Genomic DNA, 19,988 nt, shown 5'->3' with positions numbered 1-19,988 from the left:
CATATAACTTCCAAAGAATAGGTATTTAGTACAAAAATTAAAAAAAAACCTATATGTTTTCTCAACAAATACCGACTATGAAAATAATTTTAGTATACAGGAGGCCCAGCTTAATCAAACGTCAAGTTTGCTCTAATGATTATATATCCTTCTTTTGAATTTTTGCCAGCTAGAAGCTTTTTGCCGCACTATTTCAGCTTCAAGATCATTATCTTTTATAGATATCTATCAATATTTAAGTTGTTCATTTATAATTTTATTCTGTCTCTAATATTGTTAGAGCAGAAAGGTCTTTTAGCTCTTACGATATTTTCAGTTCCCTCTGCAAAAAACAGATATATGGGTACACAGAACAATTTTCATACACCTAGGATTCTGTGGGCATCAAGTTAGAGACCAAGTCTACCATTCAACTCTGCAATCAATAAACGTGTTTGGGAATATTTATGCCATACGCTTCAGTGATAGACTTTTGAGAAGTGTCTTACTAGCTCTTTTCTTTATGATAAATTCATACATGTCACAGGTGCTACCTTGAAACTTTCCTTGCACAAAAGCAAATTGTTAATATTGTTTCACTCAAGTACATGAAGATTGGGTTATCCATTTGCTCACACAGTGAAATCCTCTGTTTTCTAGGAGTGATCTGAATAACAGCCATTTCAGTGTTGAGGAGTGGGTTCTGGTAATCTATCTACACTGTCTTTATTGTAGAAGAATGAAAAATGAACACAAGTATTTGCTTTTCTTCCATGTTCAGTTCGGGACCTCTACATATACCTGGAGTCCTGGCTCTGAGTTTACATTTGAAATTCGAAGATCATCAAAAATACGTAAGAAAAAATATTCGTAGAAAGTTAGTAAAATGAGGTGTGGTATGTGCAGTCCATTTATTGCACCAAACGTTTGAACCATGTTTTATACTTGAAGCTGCCCCTGTTTAGTGAGAAGAAAGAGAAACTTAGAAGTGGATTGTATTTTAAGCATGTTGAGTGCTGGCACAACAGTATACAGTCTTGTCTCCATAAATGTCACCTGGCTTTGGATATATGTATATGTATTTCTTGGCAAGCAAGAGTTGTATATTACCTTATAATGTTGCTACGTCTCATGTGGATACAACTATTTGGAACCATAGAAAGTCCTCCCTTCCCCATAGAGAGATTTGTGGCCATCAGTCTTTTAAGGACATTGTCCCAAGCCCTTCTACATGTAGATGAGGCATCCCTAACATCTCAGACCAAGAAAATAAGAAAATGGATATGACCACAGTTAAGTAGGCTCAAAACACTGTTCCCCATGCTAATGAGGTACCTAGAGACCCTGAGGGCATGCCAATAACCTTAAATTAATTACCTTAAAGCTTAAATTAAATATTAAATAAGCTTAAATTAAATAACTGCAAAAGGTATTTAATCTCCTGCCCGCCCTGAGAAGTGGGTTATGGTTTTAAGCGTCCGTTTTCCGCCATGACAATAATAAACTATTTGAAACCATGGACTGCCTCTTTTCATTGAGGTCCACTTTTGGGAGCTATGGAGAAGACGTATGGACCTGAAGCCTAGTCTCCCATAGAAGGCCTTGCTGCACTCCCAGTCACAACCTATATGAAGCCTGCCTTGCCAAGCCAAGGACAATTTCCATGGGACCAGTTGGAGCTCCCTTTTCTCTCACCCTGGGCTAAAAGCTGTTCCCAGCCCTTGAGCCCCCACTCTATTCTCAACACGTTTGTGGTTACCAGGGGCACCTTGATATCCAAGAGCCTGAGAATTCTAAGGCCCTGGCCTCATCTCAGACTCTGGGACCCCAAGCCAGCTCCAGTTCCCCACATCTCAGATTGTACTTTCCCAGTCCAGAGCACTGTATTGGAGCCCAACATCCACGTACCCAAGCAACCATTCCCAGGCATGGAACATACATGGACTCACAACCCTACAGGTACTGTGAATATATATATATATATATATATATATATATATATATGTATATATCCATTTGTTCATTTGTTGGCACAATGCTTTGTGTCAAAATTCTGTACCTACACTAAGGAATAAAAGAAGCGTGGGCTTAGGGTCTATAAATGAACTGCAGACATTCATCCTCTGTGTGTTTAAACACAAACTAAAATCAACCCAAATAGACTTCTACAGTAAACCATGCTCTGTAATAAGCACTGACGATTTTCTCGTAAGGATTTGGAAGGTCCAAATAAAGTTTATACTCTAGGAAAGTGGAAATATGACATAACTTTATGTCTTCAAATGGTCACTCTGTGTTCACTCTGTGTGTAGTGTGTATGTGAGTGTGGTACCTGTGTGCCATGACATATCATACATAATGATCAGAAGGTAACGTGGATATGCAGCCTTTCCTACCTGATCTGAGACCCGATCTCTCTTCCTGTTCACATCTGTGCACATGTGTCTGGCCAGCCTGTGAACTTGCAGATTCTTTTGTTTCAATATCCTACTCCATATATGGGCCCTTGTTTATAAAAATTCCATTTTGTTGAATCTGACTTTTTGTTTTGTTTTTTCTTTCCTAAAATATGTCCTGATCACCAATTCTCTCCCCTGCACTCCTCCCAGTCCCTCCTCCAGTACCCAGTCCAACCCCAAGAACCTTTCCCTCTCCCAGATTCACTTCTCCTCCTTTACCCTTTAGAAAACAACAGGACTTGAAGGGATATGAACAAGATACAATAAGACTAGGTATAAACCCTCCTTTTGGGGCTGGACAAGGCAACCCAGTAGGAGGAAAAGATCTTAAGAGCAGACAGAGGAGTCAGAGACATCCCCAGTCTCACTGTTAGGAGTCCCACAAAAACAGCAAGTTCCACAACTCTGGATATGCAGAGGACCTAGCTCAGAAGTACACAGGCTCTGTTATTGTTACTTTACTCTGTAAGAACCTGTGAGTCCTGTATAGTTGATTCTGTGGGCCATGTTCATGGTATCTTCAACCCCTTTGTCTCCTACAATTGTCCCACTCCCACTCCTATCTTCTGTAGCATTCCCAGAGCTGCAAAAAAGGCACCTATTGGAGACCTCCAATTAGTCTCTTGCTTTTTATACAGGCTCGGGTTGTTAGACTTGCATGAGAGGTATTTTACCCAGTAAGCTATCCTCCCACCTCCTCTGTGTATAATTTTCCATGTTGCAAAAGTTTTGAGAGACATAAGTCAATTAAATAAACTAGAAAATACTAAGTTATTCAAACCAGCTAAGGTAATAAGGAAATAACTAATAGAGTGGGGTATAAGATTTTGTAGTTATTTAAGCTAGGAAAAAACTATTACATTCAACTTAATTTAAATTTAAAGAGTAATTTAAAATTACTCTGATTTTAATTATTAAATAAATTAATAATCATTATTGAAAATAAAATACCTAAAACGTACATTATGTTATATTAAAGATGTTTCTTTGTTTAAAATTTTCAACTTTAACAAGTAAAAATTATTTTCAATAAGAAGGCTTGAGTTTGATTCCTATTGTCAATGAAACAGAACTGACAACTGCAAGGTGTCCTCTGAACTCAATAGCCCTAGAATTTGCAAGTGCATGTGTACAACCTTCACGTGCAATGAATGTAAAATTAAGTTAGGAAAAAAATCTCTTTTCAAAAGTTTTACACATTGTATCTCAATCATACCCACCCCCGCCCCCAGTATACAGGATTCTAGATGCAAAAAGGCACTTTAAAAAAATACTTTTAAACCTCTACTTACTACGGTAACAGCATCAGTAATGAATTTCTGACTAGACCAGAGCTGGAAAATATGCAAGTCAGCTAACATAGCAAAAAACAGGTCATAAAGCAGGACAGGATTTGTTTGTTTGCTTGTGTGTTTGTTTGATTTAATTGAGCATGCTAAGTACTGAGAAATGTGCCTTGGTGGACTAACTCAGGAACAGGGACACAACATTGTAAATTATGAATAATTTTATGTATCTGAATATGGGATCTGGAAATTATTACTACCTGAATTTTTCCATTCTTAAATGTGGGGGAACAATGGTATCTACATAACCATTCATTGGAGTGAGCACTTGACCACACATTCACCTGTCCATTGTCTCACCTTCTCTCCAGGTAAAGGTACAGAGAGAGGAAAATATACTAAATCCAACACTGTTCATATTTTGAACTGCTTATCTAAAATAGAAACCCATAAAATCAATTTTGTACATTCCCAAGAAATAGTTGCCCTCAATGAAATGAAGAATTATAGGTTCTTCTAAGATATGGGAAGCCGTCCAAGAAAGAATAAAATTAACTTTAACAAATATTTGTTGAATGCTTACAATGCACAGCATGTTTTGAGAAATAGAAATATGAGTAAGAATTAGAGCCTGTGCTTAAAAAATTTACAATCTAATAGCCATATCCATATTCATATAATTCATGCATAACTGACCCTAAAATATAATCAGTGTATATGACAATTTACATCAGGGTTGCACATTCATCAAACTGTATGTGCATAACATTGTAATATTCTATTCTCAACTTCTGGTACTTTGCCCTAAACCAAGTTTCCTGTAACTCTTGCTCTGATGACCAAAGTTTATATCCTAATCAGACCCACTGCTTCCTTTCTTCTTCCATTCAGCATCCTCTAAAATACATAGCCTCATCACCATCACTGTCCAACTCAAATGTCTTACATTTTCAAAGTCCCATATCTTTTGGAGATTTATAAAGATTCCCATTTCTGGACTTCATGCACCAGGTGTCCTATTTTGTGACTCTCTCCTTGAATATGTAACCCTTTGTTACATGAGACTTACCCTTGATTCTTCACAATCTAACTGTTTTTTTCCATTTCAAGGCCTCTGTTCTATTGAATATTTCTCCTGAAAGATACTTTTTAAACTTCAGAAATTGTTTTTTTAACTTATTCATATTTCAACTATTCCTTGTGAAAGTTCTGTGAAGAAGAGACATGCCTTTCTTCTTTGTGCTAGGTCCTCAAGCCTAGCACATGACACAGCACATGATAGGTAGTACAGAAAGCATTTCACAAAGGAGAGCACAGTGTACTTTCCCATCCCACAGACTTCTCTGGAATCGACTTCTTCCCACATTCAGAGATTTGTCAGTGAGGGAATGGACACAGAGAATGTGACCAGGGTTGGAAAGATAGCTCAAAAGTAAAGTGCACAGTTAGTTAAAGGAACATGGTTCAGTATGCAGTGGCCACATGGTATCTAAAACCTCCCATATCTCTCATTCCAGGGGATCTGATTTTGTATCTGATCTCTGTAGGATCTTTCACAAATACAGTAGATTTGACACACTTTACTTTCAGGCACACATGCACACACACACACACACACACACACACACACACAAACATTGGGGGAGGCATACAGGCACACAGGTACACACTCACACACAAATTAAGTTTATAGATAGGTTAAAAAATTGTGGTCAATACATTAAGTGAACTAGCTTTTAGCCTCAAAAAAGTGACAAAACCCTCTCATTTACAGTCATATAGATAAAATTAAAAGATATTATACTAAGTAAAATTACAGAGAAGGTGAAAGATAAATATTGATAATATCACATATATGATTTTTTTCAATATGACTGGATAGGGGTAGGAAAGTTATTGGTAGGAGTTATAGACCATGGCAAATAAATGTTGAGCATAGTGGTCCCATTGGGCACAATATAAATAAGCTGAAAACTTCAGTGCATGACATGAGGATTGTGGATAATATTTACATTCCTAAAACATGCCAAGAAAGTTGATATTAAGTATGTTTACCGTGGGCATAAAACATTGTTCTTAAGTGAGACAGTAGATATACTGAGTAGTTCGACAGTAGCATTTACAGATGGATATATACATCAAAACTTTGCCTTACATGTCCTAGACATAGAGAATTTGTCAACTGTACATCACCAAGGCAAAAACAAGATAAAACAAAACTGAAACACATCACACAAAGGACATGAAGAAAGAAGGAAAATCTAAATTTTCTTCCTTTGAATTTTAGTAACCAATGAACTACAGAAGAGTTAACACTTGTGCCCTAGAGCTCCTACAAACTGGATGGAGAGGTCACTTAAGAATCTAAGTGTTATAGGTGTGGTCCTCAACAGTGATGTTGACAGGTGGTGGGACCTTTAAGATGTGAGTCCTGTGCAGGGGAGTGTCTTTCTGGTAAGGTCATGCTTTCAAGAGACTACGAACTCTGCCATTTATATTTTCCTGATGCAAGGTGACTTTTTCTGCTCCACTTGTGCTGCTATAGTGGAAAGAGAAAATTGATTCCTATAAGCTGACCTCTAACTTCCATGTGCACTTAATAGGAGCATGCACATTCATTTGCTTCTTCTGCAAAAAATAAAACAACATAAAAACCATTCACAAGGCAATCATCTCTCCATTTGTACTCCATCATGACTGTTAGACAATCAAGAAGAGTTTAAGATAAAACATCTCCTTTTCCAACATTAGTAGAAGGAAACAAAAGTGCACTTTCATACAGCTATATAAAGATGCTCTTTCTTTGAAACATGTGTGTGTGTGGGAGCAAGGATACAGAGCATAGACTGATCTGTGTATAAGCACATTGGAAGGTTGGGGGTTTAGTTAGAAATTCTACAGATCAAAACAATTATATGTCAATAGAGACTGTGAATCAGTAAGTCATTTAATTGAGCACAAAGCTTAGTTAATTGATCAGCTTTGGCAACAGGTTGACCTGAAGAGGATTGTAATAGTTTGAACTTTGGGATTCATGGATCTCCTTTCCCTTGCCAGAATCATGAAGCTGACAAAAGATTTCTTTCTTTTTTTTTTTCTTTTTTTTTTTAATTTTTTTTTTTTAACTTGAGTATTTCTTATTTACATTTCGAGTGTTATTCCCTTTCCCGGTTTCCAGGCCAACGTCCCCCTAATCCCTCCCCCTCCCCTTCATGGGTGTTCCCCTTCCCATCCTCCCCCCATTGCCAATCACGTTCAGTCTTAGCAGGACCCAGGGCTTCCCCTTACACTGATGATCTTACTAGGATATTTAATGCTACCTATGAGGTCAGAGTCCAGGGTCAGTCCATGTATAGTCTTTAGGTAGTGGCTTAGTCCCTGGAAGCTCTGGTTGCTTGGTATTGTTGTTCATATGGGGTCTCGAGCCCCTTCAAGCTTTTCCAGTTCTTTCTCTGATTCCTTCAATGGGGGTCCTGTTCTCAGTTCAGTGGTTTGCTGCTGGCATTCGCCTCTGTATTTGTTGTATTCTTGCTGTGTCTCTCAGGAGAGATCTACATCCGGCTCCTGTCTGCCTGCACTTCTTTGCTTCATCCATCTTGTCAAACTGGGTGGCTGTATATGTACGGGCCACATGTGGGGCAGGCTCTGAATGGGTGTTCCTTCTGTGTCTGTTTTAATCTTTGCCTCTCTAGTCCCTGCCAAGGGTATTCTTGTTCCCCTTTTAAAGAAGGAGTGAAGCATTCACTTTTTGATCATCCGTCTTGAGTTTCATGTGTTCTAGGCATCTAGGGTAATTCAAGCATTTGGGCTAATAACCACTTATCAATGAGTGCATACCATGTGTGTTTCTCTGTGATTGGGTTACCTCACTCAGGATGATATTTTCCAGTTCCAACCATTTGCCTACGAATTTCATAAAGTCATTGTTTTTGATAGCTGAGTAATATTTCATTGTGTAGATGTACCATATTTTCTGTATCCATTCCTCTATTGAAGGGCATCTGGGTTCTTTCCAGCTTCTGGCTATTATAAATAAGGCTGCGATGAACATAGTGGAGCACGTGTCTTTTTTATATGTTGGGGCATCTTTTGGATATATGCCCAAGAGAGGTATAGCTGGATCCTCAGGCAGTTCAATGTCCAATTATCTGAGGAACCTCCAGACTGATTTCCAGAATGGTTGTACCAGTCTGCAATCCCACCAACAATGGAGGAGTGTTCCTCTTTCTCCACATCCTCGCCAGCATGTGCTGTCACCTGAGTTTTTGTTCTTAGCCATTCTCACTGGTGTGAGGTGAAATCTCAGGGTTGTTTTGATTTGCATTTCCCTTATGACTAAAGATGTTGTACATTTCTTTAGGTGTTTCTCAGCCATTCGGCATTCCTCAGCTGTGAATTCTTTGTTTAGCTCTGAACCCCATTTTTTAATAGGGTTATTTGTCTCCCTGCGGTCTAACTTCTTGAGATCTTTGTATATTTTGGATATAAGGCCTCTATCTGTTGTAGGATTGGTAAAGATCTTTTCCCAATCTGTTGGTTGCCGTTTTGTCCAACCACAGTGTCCTTTGCCTTACAGAAGCTTTGCAGTTTTATGAGATCCCATTTGTCGATTCTTGATCTTTTAGAGCATAAGCCATTGGTGTTTTGTTCAGGAAATTTTTTCCAGTGCCCATGTGTTTCAGATGCTGCCCTAGTTTTTCTTTTATTAGTTTGAGTGTATCTGGTTTGATGTGGAGGTCCTTGATCCACTTGGACTTAAGCTTTGTACAGGGTGATAAGCATGGATCGATCTGCATTCTTCTACATGTTGACCTCCAGTTGAACCAGCACCATTTGCTGAAAATGCTATCTTTTTTCCATTGGATGGTTTTGACTCCTTTGTCAAAAATCAAGTGCCCATAGGTGTATGGGTTCATTTCTGGGTCTTCAATTCTGTTCCATTGGTCTATCTGTCTGTCTCTGTACCAATACCATGCAGTTTTTATCATTATTGCTCTGTAATACTGCTTGAGTTCAGGGATAGTGATTCCCCCTGAAGTCCTTTTATTGTTGAGGATAGTTTTAGCTATGCTGGGGACAAAAGATTTCTTAAAGTGACCCTAGCTTTATAATCCATAAAATCTAATTTGAAAAATGGATTTAACAATCCCACAGTCATCACAGAATTTAACTGATGCAATTTGATAGACCACTTGTCAGCAATTACTTTCAAATAATACTTTTGTGGAATTTGTCTTTTTAAGTTTGCATTACAATAAAAGTTAGTTCGTCATTCCAAAGTGGAAGGTCAAATTTCCCCAATGATGCCAATAGTCAATACTTTTATCCAAAAGAAACATCTTTAGAGATATCATATTTATGGAGTACCACTCAGCTATTAAAAGCAATGCCTTCATGAAATTTTTTGGCAAACTAGAAAACATCATCCTGAGTGAAGTAACCCAGTCACACAATACCACATGTGGTATGCACTCACTGATAAGTAGATATCAGCCCAAAAGCTCAGATTATCCAAGATTCAATTTACAGTCCATATGAAGCTCAAGAAGAAGGAATACCAAAGTGTGGATGCTGCAGTCCTTAGCAGAGGGAACAAAATGCTAACAGGAGGAAATATGACAATTAGTCTAGCTTTTTTATTGATGTAACCCTCCTGTTCAGATGGTATTTTTCCTATGTCTTTTCTTTGCTCCATTTCAGGTTCCTCCTGTGAACCACCTGCTTTCTGAAGATATTTTCTTGTCCCAGTGAGGAAACCTTCCCCTCACTTCTTTGTGCCTCACAGAGTGGTAGGGTTAAAACCACTTTGCTTTGTGGATAGAGACCCAGCATCTTCAGACTGTGCACATTTGTGCTTGCTGTCTAAGATTGAACAAAGAGCAATGACACCTTCCCTTGATAATGCTTTTGGTAAAATCAATTTTATTATCATGTTAATCATATACTCTCTCACTGTAGTTGATCCTGTGACATAAAACCATTGCAAGAAGTTTGGTAAGGTAGAGCAAGTTGATACCCAGAGACTTGGTCACATACCTGATGCTTAAGTGACTACCAGCTCCCTGCCAGACTCCTGCCTTGGAACACATGCCCTGCTTCTCATATAAAAGAGATGTGACCACAGTTATCTAGGCCCAAAATAGAGTTGTCCACGTTAATGAGGTATCTAGAGGCCCAGAGGGCTCAGCCAATATGCTTTCCTTCCCAGACATTCCTCCCTGAAAAAAGGTATTTAGTCTCAGGCCCACCCTGAGAAGTGGGGTATGGTTTTTGCATCCATTTTCTGCCACAACAATAAACTGTTTAGAACTATGGACTGCCTCGTTTCACCAAGATCTACGATGAGCAGCCATGAAGAAGGCTTTTGCCTACAGAGTCACAGCCTAATCTCTCATAGAAGGCTTTTCTGTGCTCCCAGCCAAAACAACAACCAAGCCTGCTACTGCCAAGCTAAGAACAATGCCCCTGTGGGACAAGCCAGAGCTCCCTTTCCCACCCCTCTTTGTCCCAGGCTTGAAAATGGCCCCAGCCCAAGGGCTCCCATCTTCATTCTCTGCTCTTCTGTGGCTACCAGTAGTACCTGGATGTCCAAGAGTTTGAGAACCCCTTGGCCAAGGCCTTCCCAAGTCTCAGACTGAGCTTTTCCACCCATGAAGCTGTGTCTTGACACTTCTCTACAGCCCAGCACATGTCCCTGGTGGTAGTGTGGGATAAGCAATCAAACTCCCCAATGGCTCTCCCCAGTGGTAAAGCAGATGCAGACCAACAACCAGACAGTTGATGTCTTGGTTTTCCTATTTGAAAGCTCTTGAGGATCCACACTCATTTTAATGGCAGCCACTCACCCCAGCACAAAATAAAGGTGCAGCAAATTAGTGGTCAACGTGGAGTACCTTTCTTCCAAGCAGTTGGCAGGTCAGCAATGACTAATCGACTATCAACCAGTTCCTTAAAGTGTTAGCATCTCAGACATTAAGCAAAAATTCCCTTTGTTCTTCAAAGGTAGACAGGTAAAAATTGATTTTGAGTTAATAACGTAAAGGCAAATGCTTCTCTGAGATCCTAGTGGTGATCAGAGGGCAAATCAATTAACTTCACTGAGTTCTTGTCTATATGAGGGAGCTGCTCTTAAATGGGTGGATGGCAACGAGACAGGGAGGGAGGGAAGGTGGAAGGGAGAGAAGGATGGAGGGAGAGAGAGAGAGAGAGAGAGAGAGAGAGAGAGAGAGAGAGAGAGAGAGAGAGAGAGAGAGAGAGAATGAGAATGCTTCTGGACTTTAGAGTACAAGGGGGTCATAGAAGGTTTGAAGAGGCAAAGAACAATCTTTGTTTATTTTGCACAGTGTAAAGGGAAAAGAATTCATGGTTATCAGAAAGACAACAAGAAACATGAGGAAATATGGAGGTCACAGAGATAGAAGTTGTCTGGTCAAGCTCTTTAGGAAAGGGGAAATGTAGCCTGACCACACTATCGATATGGTGATGACTTTCATAGACATATTATCAAGGGAGGCTGTGGCTGCCAGAAATGGCCTGCACTCAGACACAACAACTTTGGTCCTGACAGATGTTTACAGTGTACTCGTCAGTGTCTTCATTCAGTTATTAGATGTCACCACTGGGAAGCATCTTCTTGGGCTAGCCATGAAGGTAAGATGAAATAAACAAGAAATTACATATAGATTTTATTTAAAGTATAGTTTGAATGTTCAAACTATAGATGTAAAGTATAGATTGAATGTAATTCAATTGGTTTTGAGTTTCAGTCCTTTGAGTTCTATTAATTAAACAGTTATGAAATTCATATAAATATTATTTATTATAAGCAAGAATTATACTTTCCATATATAATGGACTTCTGGACTTCTCAAATGATGACAATAGTCAATTCTATCAGTGTCCCCAAAAGAAACATCTTTAGAGATACCATATTTATAAAGTTATGAAGTATATAAGGCCAACTGTATATGTAAGGCAAGTTTCTATGCACAAAATATGCATTATGAATTGACTAAAATGTTTTTTAAAAACTGTCTAGATTGTGGTTATTCATATATAGGATATATCCTCACTATTTCTTTCTCTAAAAGACAGTATCATTTCTGTAGTATTAAATGCTGCATATAATATTTGGAATGATTTTAATGTGTTTAATTAGGAGTAATGTGCCATTCTTGAACTTCCTTTTCAACTGGGGCCATTTCAATAAAACATTAAAATTATAAACAATGACATGCACATAAAATGTCTAATTTTAAAAATAATTGTCCAATGCATTTTAATACCACTAAGTAATGAAGAAAAACGCCACATATGATCTTAAACATGCTAACTGGTTATATTTCACATAAACGACGCCTCTTCATATTCTCACTATTTGTTTGTTAGTTTACTTTGCTCAAAGGAGACAAAAGAGCCAATTTAACTTTTCTCCCTTGAAAAATCATGATTTTAAGTGAATAAATAAATGGGATAACAGTGAAACATTGACACCTGGTAAAATATTGTAGGTTGCTAAAAGGCAGAGTACATTTCTTTTATCTAGAGAACTGCTTCTTGTGGGTTTGTAAAATCAAGAATGGTCAAAGAAAAATGTCCTTAATCAATATGTAATGTTTGTAATTTTGAGGTTTGAAATTGTTTGTTGTTATAGAGTAAATGAAACTGACCTTTACATAATAAATCAAGTAGATGATATTATGTAAATAGGTTTCTCTACTTATAACTATAGTGTCCATGAGCTTCAGAGTATGACACATGTTCTCTTCTACTTAATAATATCTACCTTCAGAGGTGATTTTGTCCACTGTCCTAGCTAAGCTATTCAGTCTAAGTTAATGAAGATGTCAACATTTCCCCAGGTCTTTCATAAGTTCCAACTTCATATTGATATTATTCATCTGTCCAAACATCATCTCCCAATCTACCTCCCCTAAATATCTACATATCTAGCTATATCTATTTATTAACCTATGTTTCGATAATGTATTTGTCTATCTCTAATCTACCAATGCTCTCTATCTGTATGTAATCTCTTTCTCTAAGTAGTATACATCTCTTTAGCCATCTTTCTAGCCATCTATTAATACCTATATTTACCTATCTATATATATATTAGCTATACATAATCTATCCCTCTGTTTACCAACTGTTTGTTTGTCCATATATATCTAATCTATTCATCTACTGCTGTCATCTTATGGTTTTATGTATGTATGCATGCGTGCATCTTTCATTCATCCATTCACACATCTATCTATCTATCTATCTATCTATCTATCTATCTATCTATCTATCTATCTATCTATCTATCACCTATCCATTTATCTGTTCATCCAACTCTCCATCTGGTCTTGCTGTTGGCACTTTAAATTTAACAACTCTCATACTGAACTCAGCATATTCTCCCTGGCTCTGCCTTTTCTATCAAGGTTTCATGTCTCATTGACTGGGTCTACCGTCATCCATGCTGCCTGAAACAGAAATCTAGGACTCATCTCTATTTTCTATATTCTTGTCCAATCATAAGTCCAATCAAGTGCTGTCAAATTAATCTTTTGCCAATTAATATTTATGTAGCTATGATATAGCACTCTCTTTCTTAGATTGGTAGATTAATAACTCACTCTTGCCTCAGTCCTCACTTCTTCAGCCCACCAGCTGCTACTGTTGGTCTTCTTTTAATCCTTCCATTTTGCTTTATTATGCTGCTTCCCAGTAGTCATGCATGAATTCCAAGCTCCTCAAACTGTTGTGTAATGTGAATGAATCTGAGACCCTGACTTACCTTCACAGCTCATCTACATTTCCCTATCCTATCATTTTACACATATGGTGTATTGTACATTCAGTTACTCCATAGCTCCAGTAAAGTATAAATCCAATTATAGTAGTCCTAAGATGTAGGACTTCTAGAGGAAAATAAAGTTAGTGATACAAATGGAATTAATACCTTTCTGCAAAAGGATGAAGGGAGCTACTTGAAGTCATTATTTAAGGAGCAAAGTATAGCTCTGTATAGAATTTTTGCCTCCTTAAACTTAATACTATGTGATTCTCAGAACACAGAAAAATAGTTATTATTTAGAAAGTGCCAAGTCTATGGATGCTGTTCCAACAAGTGGAACAGACTTAAACAATACCTACCTCTTCCAGTCACTGAACAGTTTGCATCTCACTGCCTCTGGCTGGACCATATTTAAAGGCTTGCTAATGATGTTCTGTAAACATTATCCACATGCGGAGCTGGGGCCTTCTCAGGGAACTTTGGATAGCGTCTACTTTGCCAATGGAGTTTGGATCTAACTGTTCTATCACCTTTCTGGCCAATGAAAAGCAACAAAGTATACCAAGTAGTTGTCTCAAACAATGCAAGTATCTCATGTGTAGCATGTATCTAGGACTAAAACTGTTTTCAGAGGTCTTTACCAAACTTGATCTAAAGAGCCTGAGAATTGCTATTCACACAGTAAGCACCATTGTCTATGTGAGTCAGTCTTCCTTAGGCATCTGTTGGGTAGAAACCTATGTTTATTTTTCACCTGAAATGTCCCTCAGATTCGAAAGCATCAAATCTCAATTCCAAATGTCTCATAAGTTTAGGGGTCTCACAAACTTTGACTCAGCTTTCAAATTTGATTAATAATTCTAAAGCCATGTGCTGATATAAAAAAAACTGACAAACTGGGTGGATAGAATTGTGGAGATATAATGTGTGATTTATATAGTCACATTTTTCACCCTATATAATTAATAAAAGTCATAATCTTATCTCAAAAAATCTAATTTAGGTTTTAAACGACACTTTAATTAAAGAGTATTTGCTTATTAGAAACGTATTTATTGGCTGGGATGTTCCTTAATGATACAGATCTTTGCTGTTGTGAATGATTCAATCTCTATATTTGCTTCCCAGGACCTAAAAGTAAGTAATTAAACAAGCAAAGACTAAGTAAGTATATTTGCTGCCAGCAGCCCTATAAAATATTGGAGGTAAACAAATTAGTGTCAAATATCATTATAAATAGCACACTGGAAATGTCATCCTAAAAATGTTATCTTTTCTGGTCTCATATATATCATTCAATTTACATGTACCCAAATGTGATCGGAATCTGCAGCTTCTATGCTGGAACAGCCCATGGTTATACAACCCCAACGTATCTTTCACTTAAAGGGCTTCCAATTTCTAGCTGAAATCTACAGTCCCAGTCGCAGAAGAAAGATATGGGCCTTACATTGCCAAGAGAAGGCTAGCAGCCTACACTGATTTTCAATGAACCTGGACAAGATTCAAGTCCACAACTCTGTCCTAACTGCCTTGAGCAGCCTGCTCCCTCAGCATACAAGCTCACTGGCATTTGTGCTGTCCAAGGACATAAAGCCCAGATCCAGGCCATTATTCCGGACACACAATGGCACAATGCACCCTCTCGCCTATTTCAGTTCCTTATTTTCAGCTTTATCTTCCTATTTTAAAGTTTCCCTATTATCCACATGAGAAATATAAGACATAGAGAATACGAGATGAAGGAGCCAGGATGCTACACTCATAGAAACTGCATTTGTTCCCCCTGGACTCTGTTAGAGCAGTAACCACCGGTCTCTTTCTTAAAAAGGAGGATTATTTCTACACACACACACACACACACACACACACACACACACACACACACACACACACACACACTTACTTTCTTGCTGCCTTCATTGAGCTGACAGTAATCAGTAGATGCTCAAGTAGTCCTCTAGATTGACTAGTGCATTGGTGGTATATGACGTCAGTGGTCTGCTCTTGATATAGTCAGGCTACATCAGTCTACAATTTCTCTAGTTAGAAAGTCCAGACAAGCAGTGACCACTCAACCAAGACACAGATACCTAGAACCCTTTTCCAGTATGCTGTCTTTTAATAATTTATATGTACTATAAACTCAATTTTACTATTTAATGTATCTCCAAATATAGAGTGAGTGTGTGTGTGTGTGTGTGTGTGTGTGTGTGTGTAATGATTTTATCGTTGCAAGTAGGTAAGGCATACAGATAATATCTCTTCTAATAAATGAGAAAAACAAATGTTGACAAGTGTCACATAAGTGTGACATTAAATTGGAAGCAAGAAAACTGCAAATTCCTTCACCTTCTAAAGCTACATTCTTTCCCAATACATCATAGTATAATGTGCAGGGTAAATCGCTCCTTGGGTACCTAGGGCTAAATCTCTTAATCTTTTTTATCCCCACTTAAAATTAAGATTATGGACCCCTGTATAGGATGTGTACTGCTGTGAGGACAAGTGGTTTTACTGATGAAGAAAGAACTGAAAGTCTTGGGAAATAATCACTGTATGATTCACGTACACATTGAAAATGATGTAGGGAGTTGCATAGGAAGCACTGACTTCCATAGTAACATCGGAGGTCTTAACTTCCAGTGTTGTCCACACTGACAAAGGAGTTTGACCACACACTGTTCTTTTAAGCTTGTTTATAAATATAAACACTAAGTATGTCAGTCACATCTTCTTTCTGTCTGACCTATGTGGCTGGGTTTTGCTGGAGACACCTGCTTTGGAGTTTCTGTTATTCATTTGAAGTTGTGTTTTAATGAGGACATTATCTGTTTTATAAAGGAACAATTGCAGCTTGTGTGGCTTTACCAATTCTTATGGCATTACCTCCAAGCCTGTAATCTAAAAGCTGTTCACTGGCAGTAAGTATTTGCTTTGAGAAAAGGAAACCCATGGACCATGGAAGAAGATTTTACATTCTGTGCAATGTCCTCTCTTATCGCAAATAATGCCTGTGATTCTGTGATTGGAGAAGCCTGAGATCACCTCAAAGAGGCTAGCTAGACTCCTGTACAAAAGCTGGTACTGAAAAATCTTAGTGGTTATGCTCAGTGGTTTGATTACTCATTAACTGCAAGCATGTTCAAAAGCAGATAACTTGTATACAGCTTTGTCGGTGAGTTCCAATTTCTGCTGTAATCAATCACCACAAACATAAACCCTCAATCTAATATTCGATCATAGGGCTCATTGGCTAAAATCACAGTAAGGAGGTAACAAAGCTGCATTCCTTCTAAAGACTCCAGAATAATTTGGGCTCAATCAGATGGCAGGGGTAGAAAACTGATCCCTGCTGTATTGGAAACAGAATACCTGTCTGTTGCCCCTTCCAGCTTTCAAAGACTGCACCCTCAAACCTCAACCTATGAGCCACAATAAACCCCTCTTTTCTTAAGCTGCTGCTGTCGGATATTTTATCTCAGTCACGGGAAAGGCAACTAATACTTTGCTTAACACAACAAAGCCACAGGTTTTCAGGGCAAAGATGTGTCTTATGGGGCTATTACTCAGCTATCACAGTCTCTGAGCATGGGATCGAGCAAGAAATAAGCATTTAGTCAATAGTAATAGTAGTCACCATACACACTTACTCTCTGGCAGGTATTGATCAGCATGGTTTATGAATATTTATGCATTTCATCTCCATAACTAGCTTCTCAACATGAGGCAATAACTGTTGCCATCATCTCCTTAACAAATAAAAGAACAATAAGACACAGAAATGCAGGGACTTTCATGGAGAGAGTAGAATGCCTAATGGAAACTTGAACCCAAGCAAAGCAGGTTCAGAATCCAAGCATTTAATTAAGATTCCTTCTGTACCTTCATTCAGTGTTACAATGAGAAAACAAAGGGAGTGTTAGCTTAAACTCATCCAGGAACAGCTAAAGAATCCCAACATAGATGAAAGCAATATGCGCACTTCCTTGGCACACTTGGCCTTGTTATCATCTTCTCTTTTGTTTTGGGATGCAGTCTCACATCAGGGCCTCATATTCTTTAATCATTCTGGTTGGTTGTCCCCAGAGGTCCACAGAATACTAGCTTTACCACAGCAAAGAATTTTATATAAAGGTTTATTGGCTATGAAAGTGATTAATAGTATAATAAGAAAATTAAAGACAAAGCCATCAATGTTCTAATTTGTAAATACCATACGTTCTCCTGTCTGCTGCAGCATTACATTTTATACTAAAAACCTACTACTCATCACCACGGGTGGGAAGAAGAAAGCAAACCGGTGTTTTGTAGAATAGAATACCTTGCCTGCTCCCGGACCACAGTGTCTCCCTTCTTCCAGAAAGAAAGTGCCCTTGGAGAGGCGCTGGGTTTACAATCCAAGATCACCAGGCTGCCCACCTGCACCTGAATCATTTTTTTCATAGGGTTCCTTGAAAAATCTGGAGCAGAAGCTGAATGGAGAGAAAGAGGAAGAGAAGGAGAGGGAGGGAAAGAGACTGTGAGAATTGTTTATTTAATAAGAACTAGATACACAAGAACAATTACTATAAATTGAAAGGTCCACTGTATTTATGTTTTTAAATTCTTCTTTGAGGTATATCATATGCAAGAACGTAATGCTGAAAAATTAATTTGTGCTATGGTATGAGCCCAGATTCTAAATCTTAAGACCATGGCTTTATATTGGTCATGAGTTCATTAAAGGAAACCAGTCTTCATAGCCTGTTTAGGAATGTTTGCCTCATCAGGATGATGTGGTCTCTCTTGATCCTTAAGGCAAAGTGCCTAGTGAGGTTCTGTCACTCAGAAGGTGCTGGGCAAAGGTTCTAGAATGATGATAGAGTTCTGAACTAATTGTTTTTCAGAATATGTCATAAAATTCTCATATAATTAAGTTTAACACTCAAAGAGGACATAACACAGATAATAATGTTCAATGGTGTTTTATCACATTAAATATCATAATGTGCAGAGAATATTATACTTGCCAGTAGAGCTGTGATGTCAATCTTTAGGCTACATAGTAAGATGTTAGGATTCATTTAAATGAGATGATATACTAATAAGAAGTCGCTATTACCTTTGCTACATTTGTGTAAAAAAATTAGGAACCTGATTATCTCCCAAGAATCCCAAGTATGGGATTTTAGGTGTAATTCACAACATTTAGATGATTTAAAAATGATTATATTTATTTTATGTCCATGAGTGTTTTGCCTGTGAGTATATGTCAGGGTACCACAAGTGTGCTGTGCCTGTAGGGGTCAAAGGTGAAATCTGGATACCCTGAAACTGGAGTATAGGCAATTGTCATCTGCTATTTGTAGGTGTTGCATATAGATTCAATGTCTTACACAAAAGCAGAAACTTCGATTAATTGATAAGTCATTCTCCAGCTCCTACCCACCTGGCTTCTAATGTTGTACACTGGGAAATCCCAGTGAAAATAACTTAGTGCTAGGTACATCAGCATTTAATCACAGTTATAGCATGTGCCTGAGTATGTTCATGTTCAACTACTGCACTTAAGACTCAAGGACGAGCATGAAAGAGGGACAATATTGCAAGAGCCAGTAGACCAGGAGATATGAGAGACTGCACCTTTAAGACATAATAGGGAGGCTGGATTCATGAAATCTCAGCAACCTAGATACTTAAATAAAACCTAAAACATTTATCAATAGATAACTTTCAATTGTAGATGGGGAATTTCATGGGGCCCCAGTCCTGCATGAAAAGCAACTAGCAAGTGCCAAGAGGAAGAAGTAGTCTTCACCAAGGATGAGCATCATGACTGGTTGTCTAATATTGAGTGTCAGCCCTAGCAACACATAAATTTAGGCAACATTGAATAGACTCAGCAGATTGTACTCATGTTTATTTGCTAATATGTATATGTAACAACAATAGTTAAAGAAGAGGTGCTGTGAACTTTGAAAGGAGTGGGGCAGGCAATGTACACTGGAAGGGTAGAAAAAAAGAATAGGGTGGGGGCAAATGATGCAATTTTCAGTTAATTAAATAAAATGTTGTTATTCTGAGTGGGTCTCATAATCAAAATCTTGTGGAAAAAATTTTAGTAAAACGCAAACCTATTTATATTTTAATACACATTTTAACTTACATATTTTCTATTTTCCCAGATAACAACCCTACAGCAAAATAGGGAGGAATCTATTCTTTTTAAAAATAATTGCACTAGGACCCTGCAGGTTTCGTTCTACAGAAACATGTGCCCCAACTTATGTTTATCTTGTCTTTGTTGTGACATGATACTTCTCTGCCACACATAATAGAAGGCAGATTTCTACTGACAATCCTTGTAGTCATCCCGAGACACATGAACCATTTCCAATCTTCAGGTGGTAGAGACAAGGGACATCTCGCATTTCCCAAGGGAAGATGGCCCAGCAGTTAAGAGCACTAAATGCTTTCCAGACATCCTGAGGTCAA

General features: G+C 38.1%; 1 protein-coding gene across 1 annotated transcript in view; it reads right to left on the bottom strand.

Annotated features, from left to right (window-relative positions):
* Cntn3 (contactin 3) overlaps window positions 1-19,988 on the bottom strand; it is a 356,765-nt gene that overhangs the window by 77,232 nt on the left and 259,545 nt on the right. Inside the window, exon 11 of the mRNA XM_032906010.1 lies at window positions 17,836-17,986. Within this exon, the coding sequence (XP_032761901.1) occupies window positions 17,836-17,986 (151 nt within the window). The remainder of the gene's footprint in view (window positions 1-17,835; window positions 17,987-19,988) is intronic.

This window comes from Rattus rattus, chromosome 6, assembly GCF_011064425.1.
Source record: "Rattus rattus isolate New Zealand chromosome 6, Rrattus_CSIRO_v1, whole genome shotgun sequence".
Classification (NCBI taxonomy): domain Eukaryota; kingdom Metazoa; phylum Chordata; class Mammalia; order Rodentia; family Muridae; genus Rattus; species Rattus rattus.
Note: the sequence above shows the minus strand (reverse complement) of the source record. Positions and strands in the feature narration are given on the sequence as shown.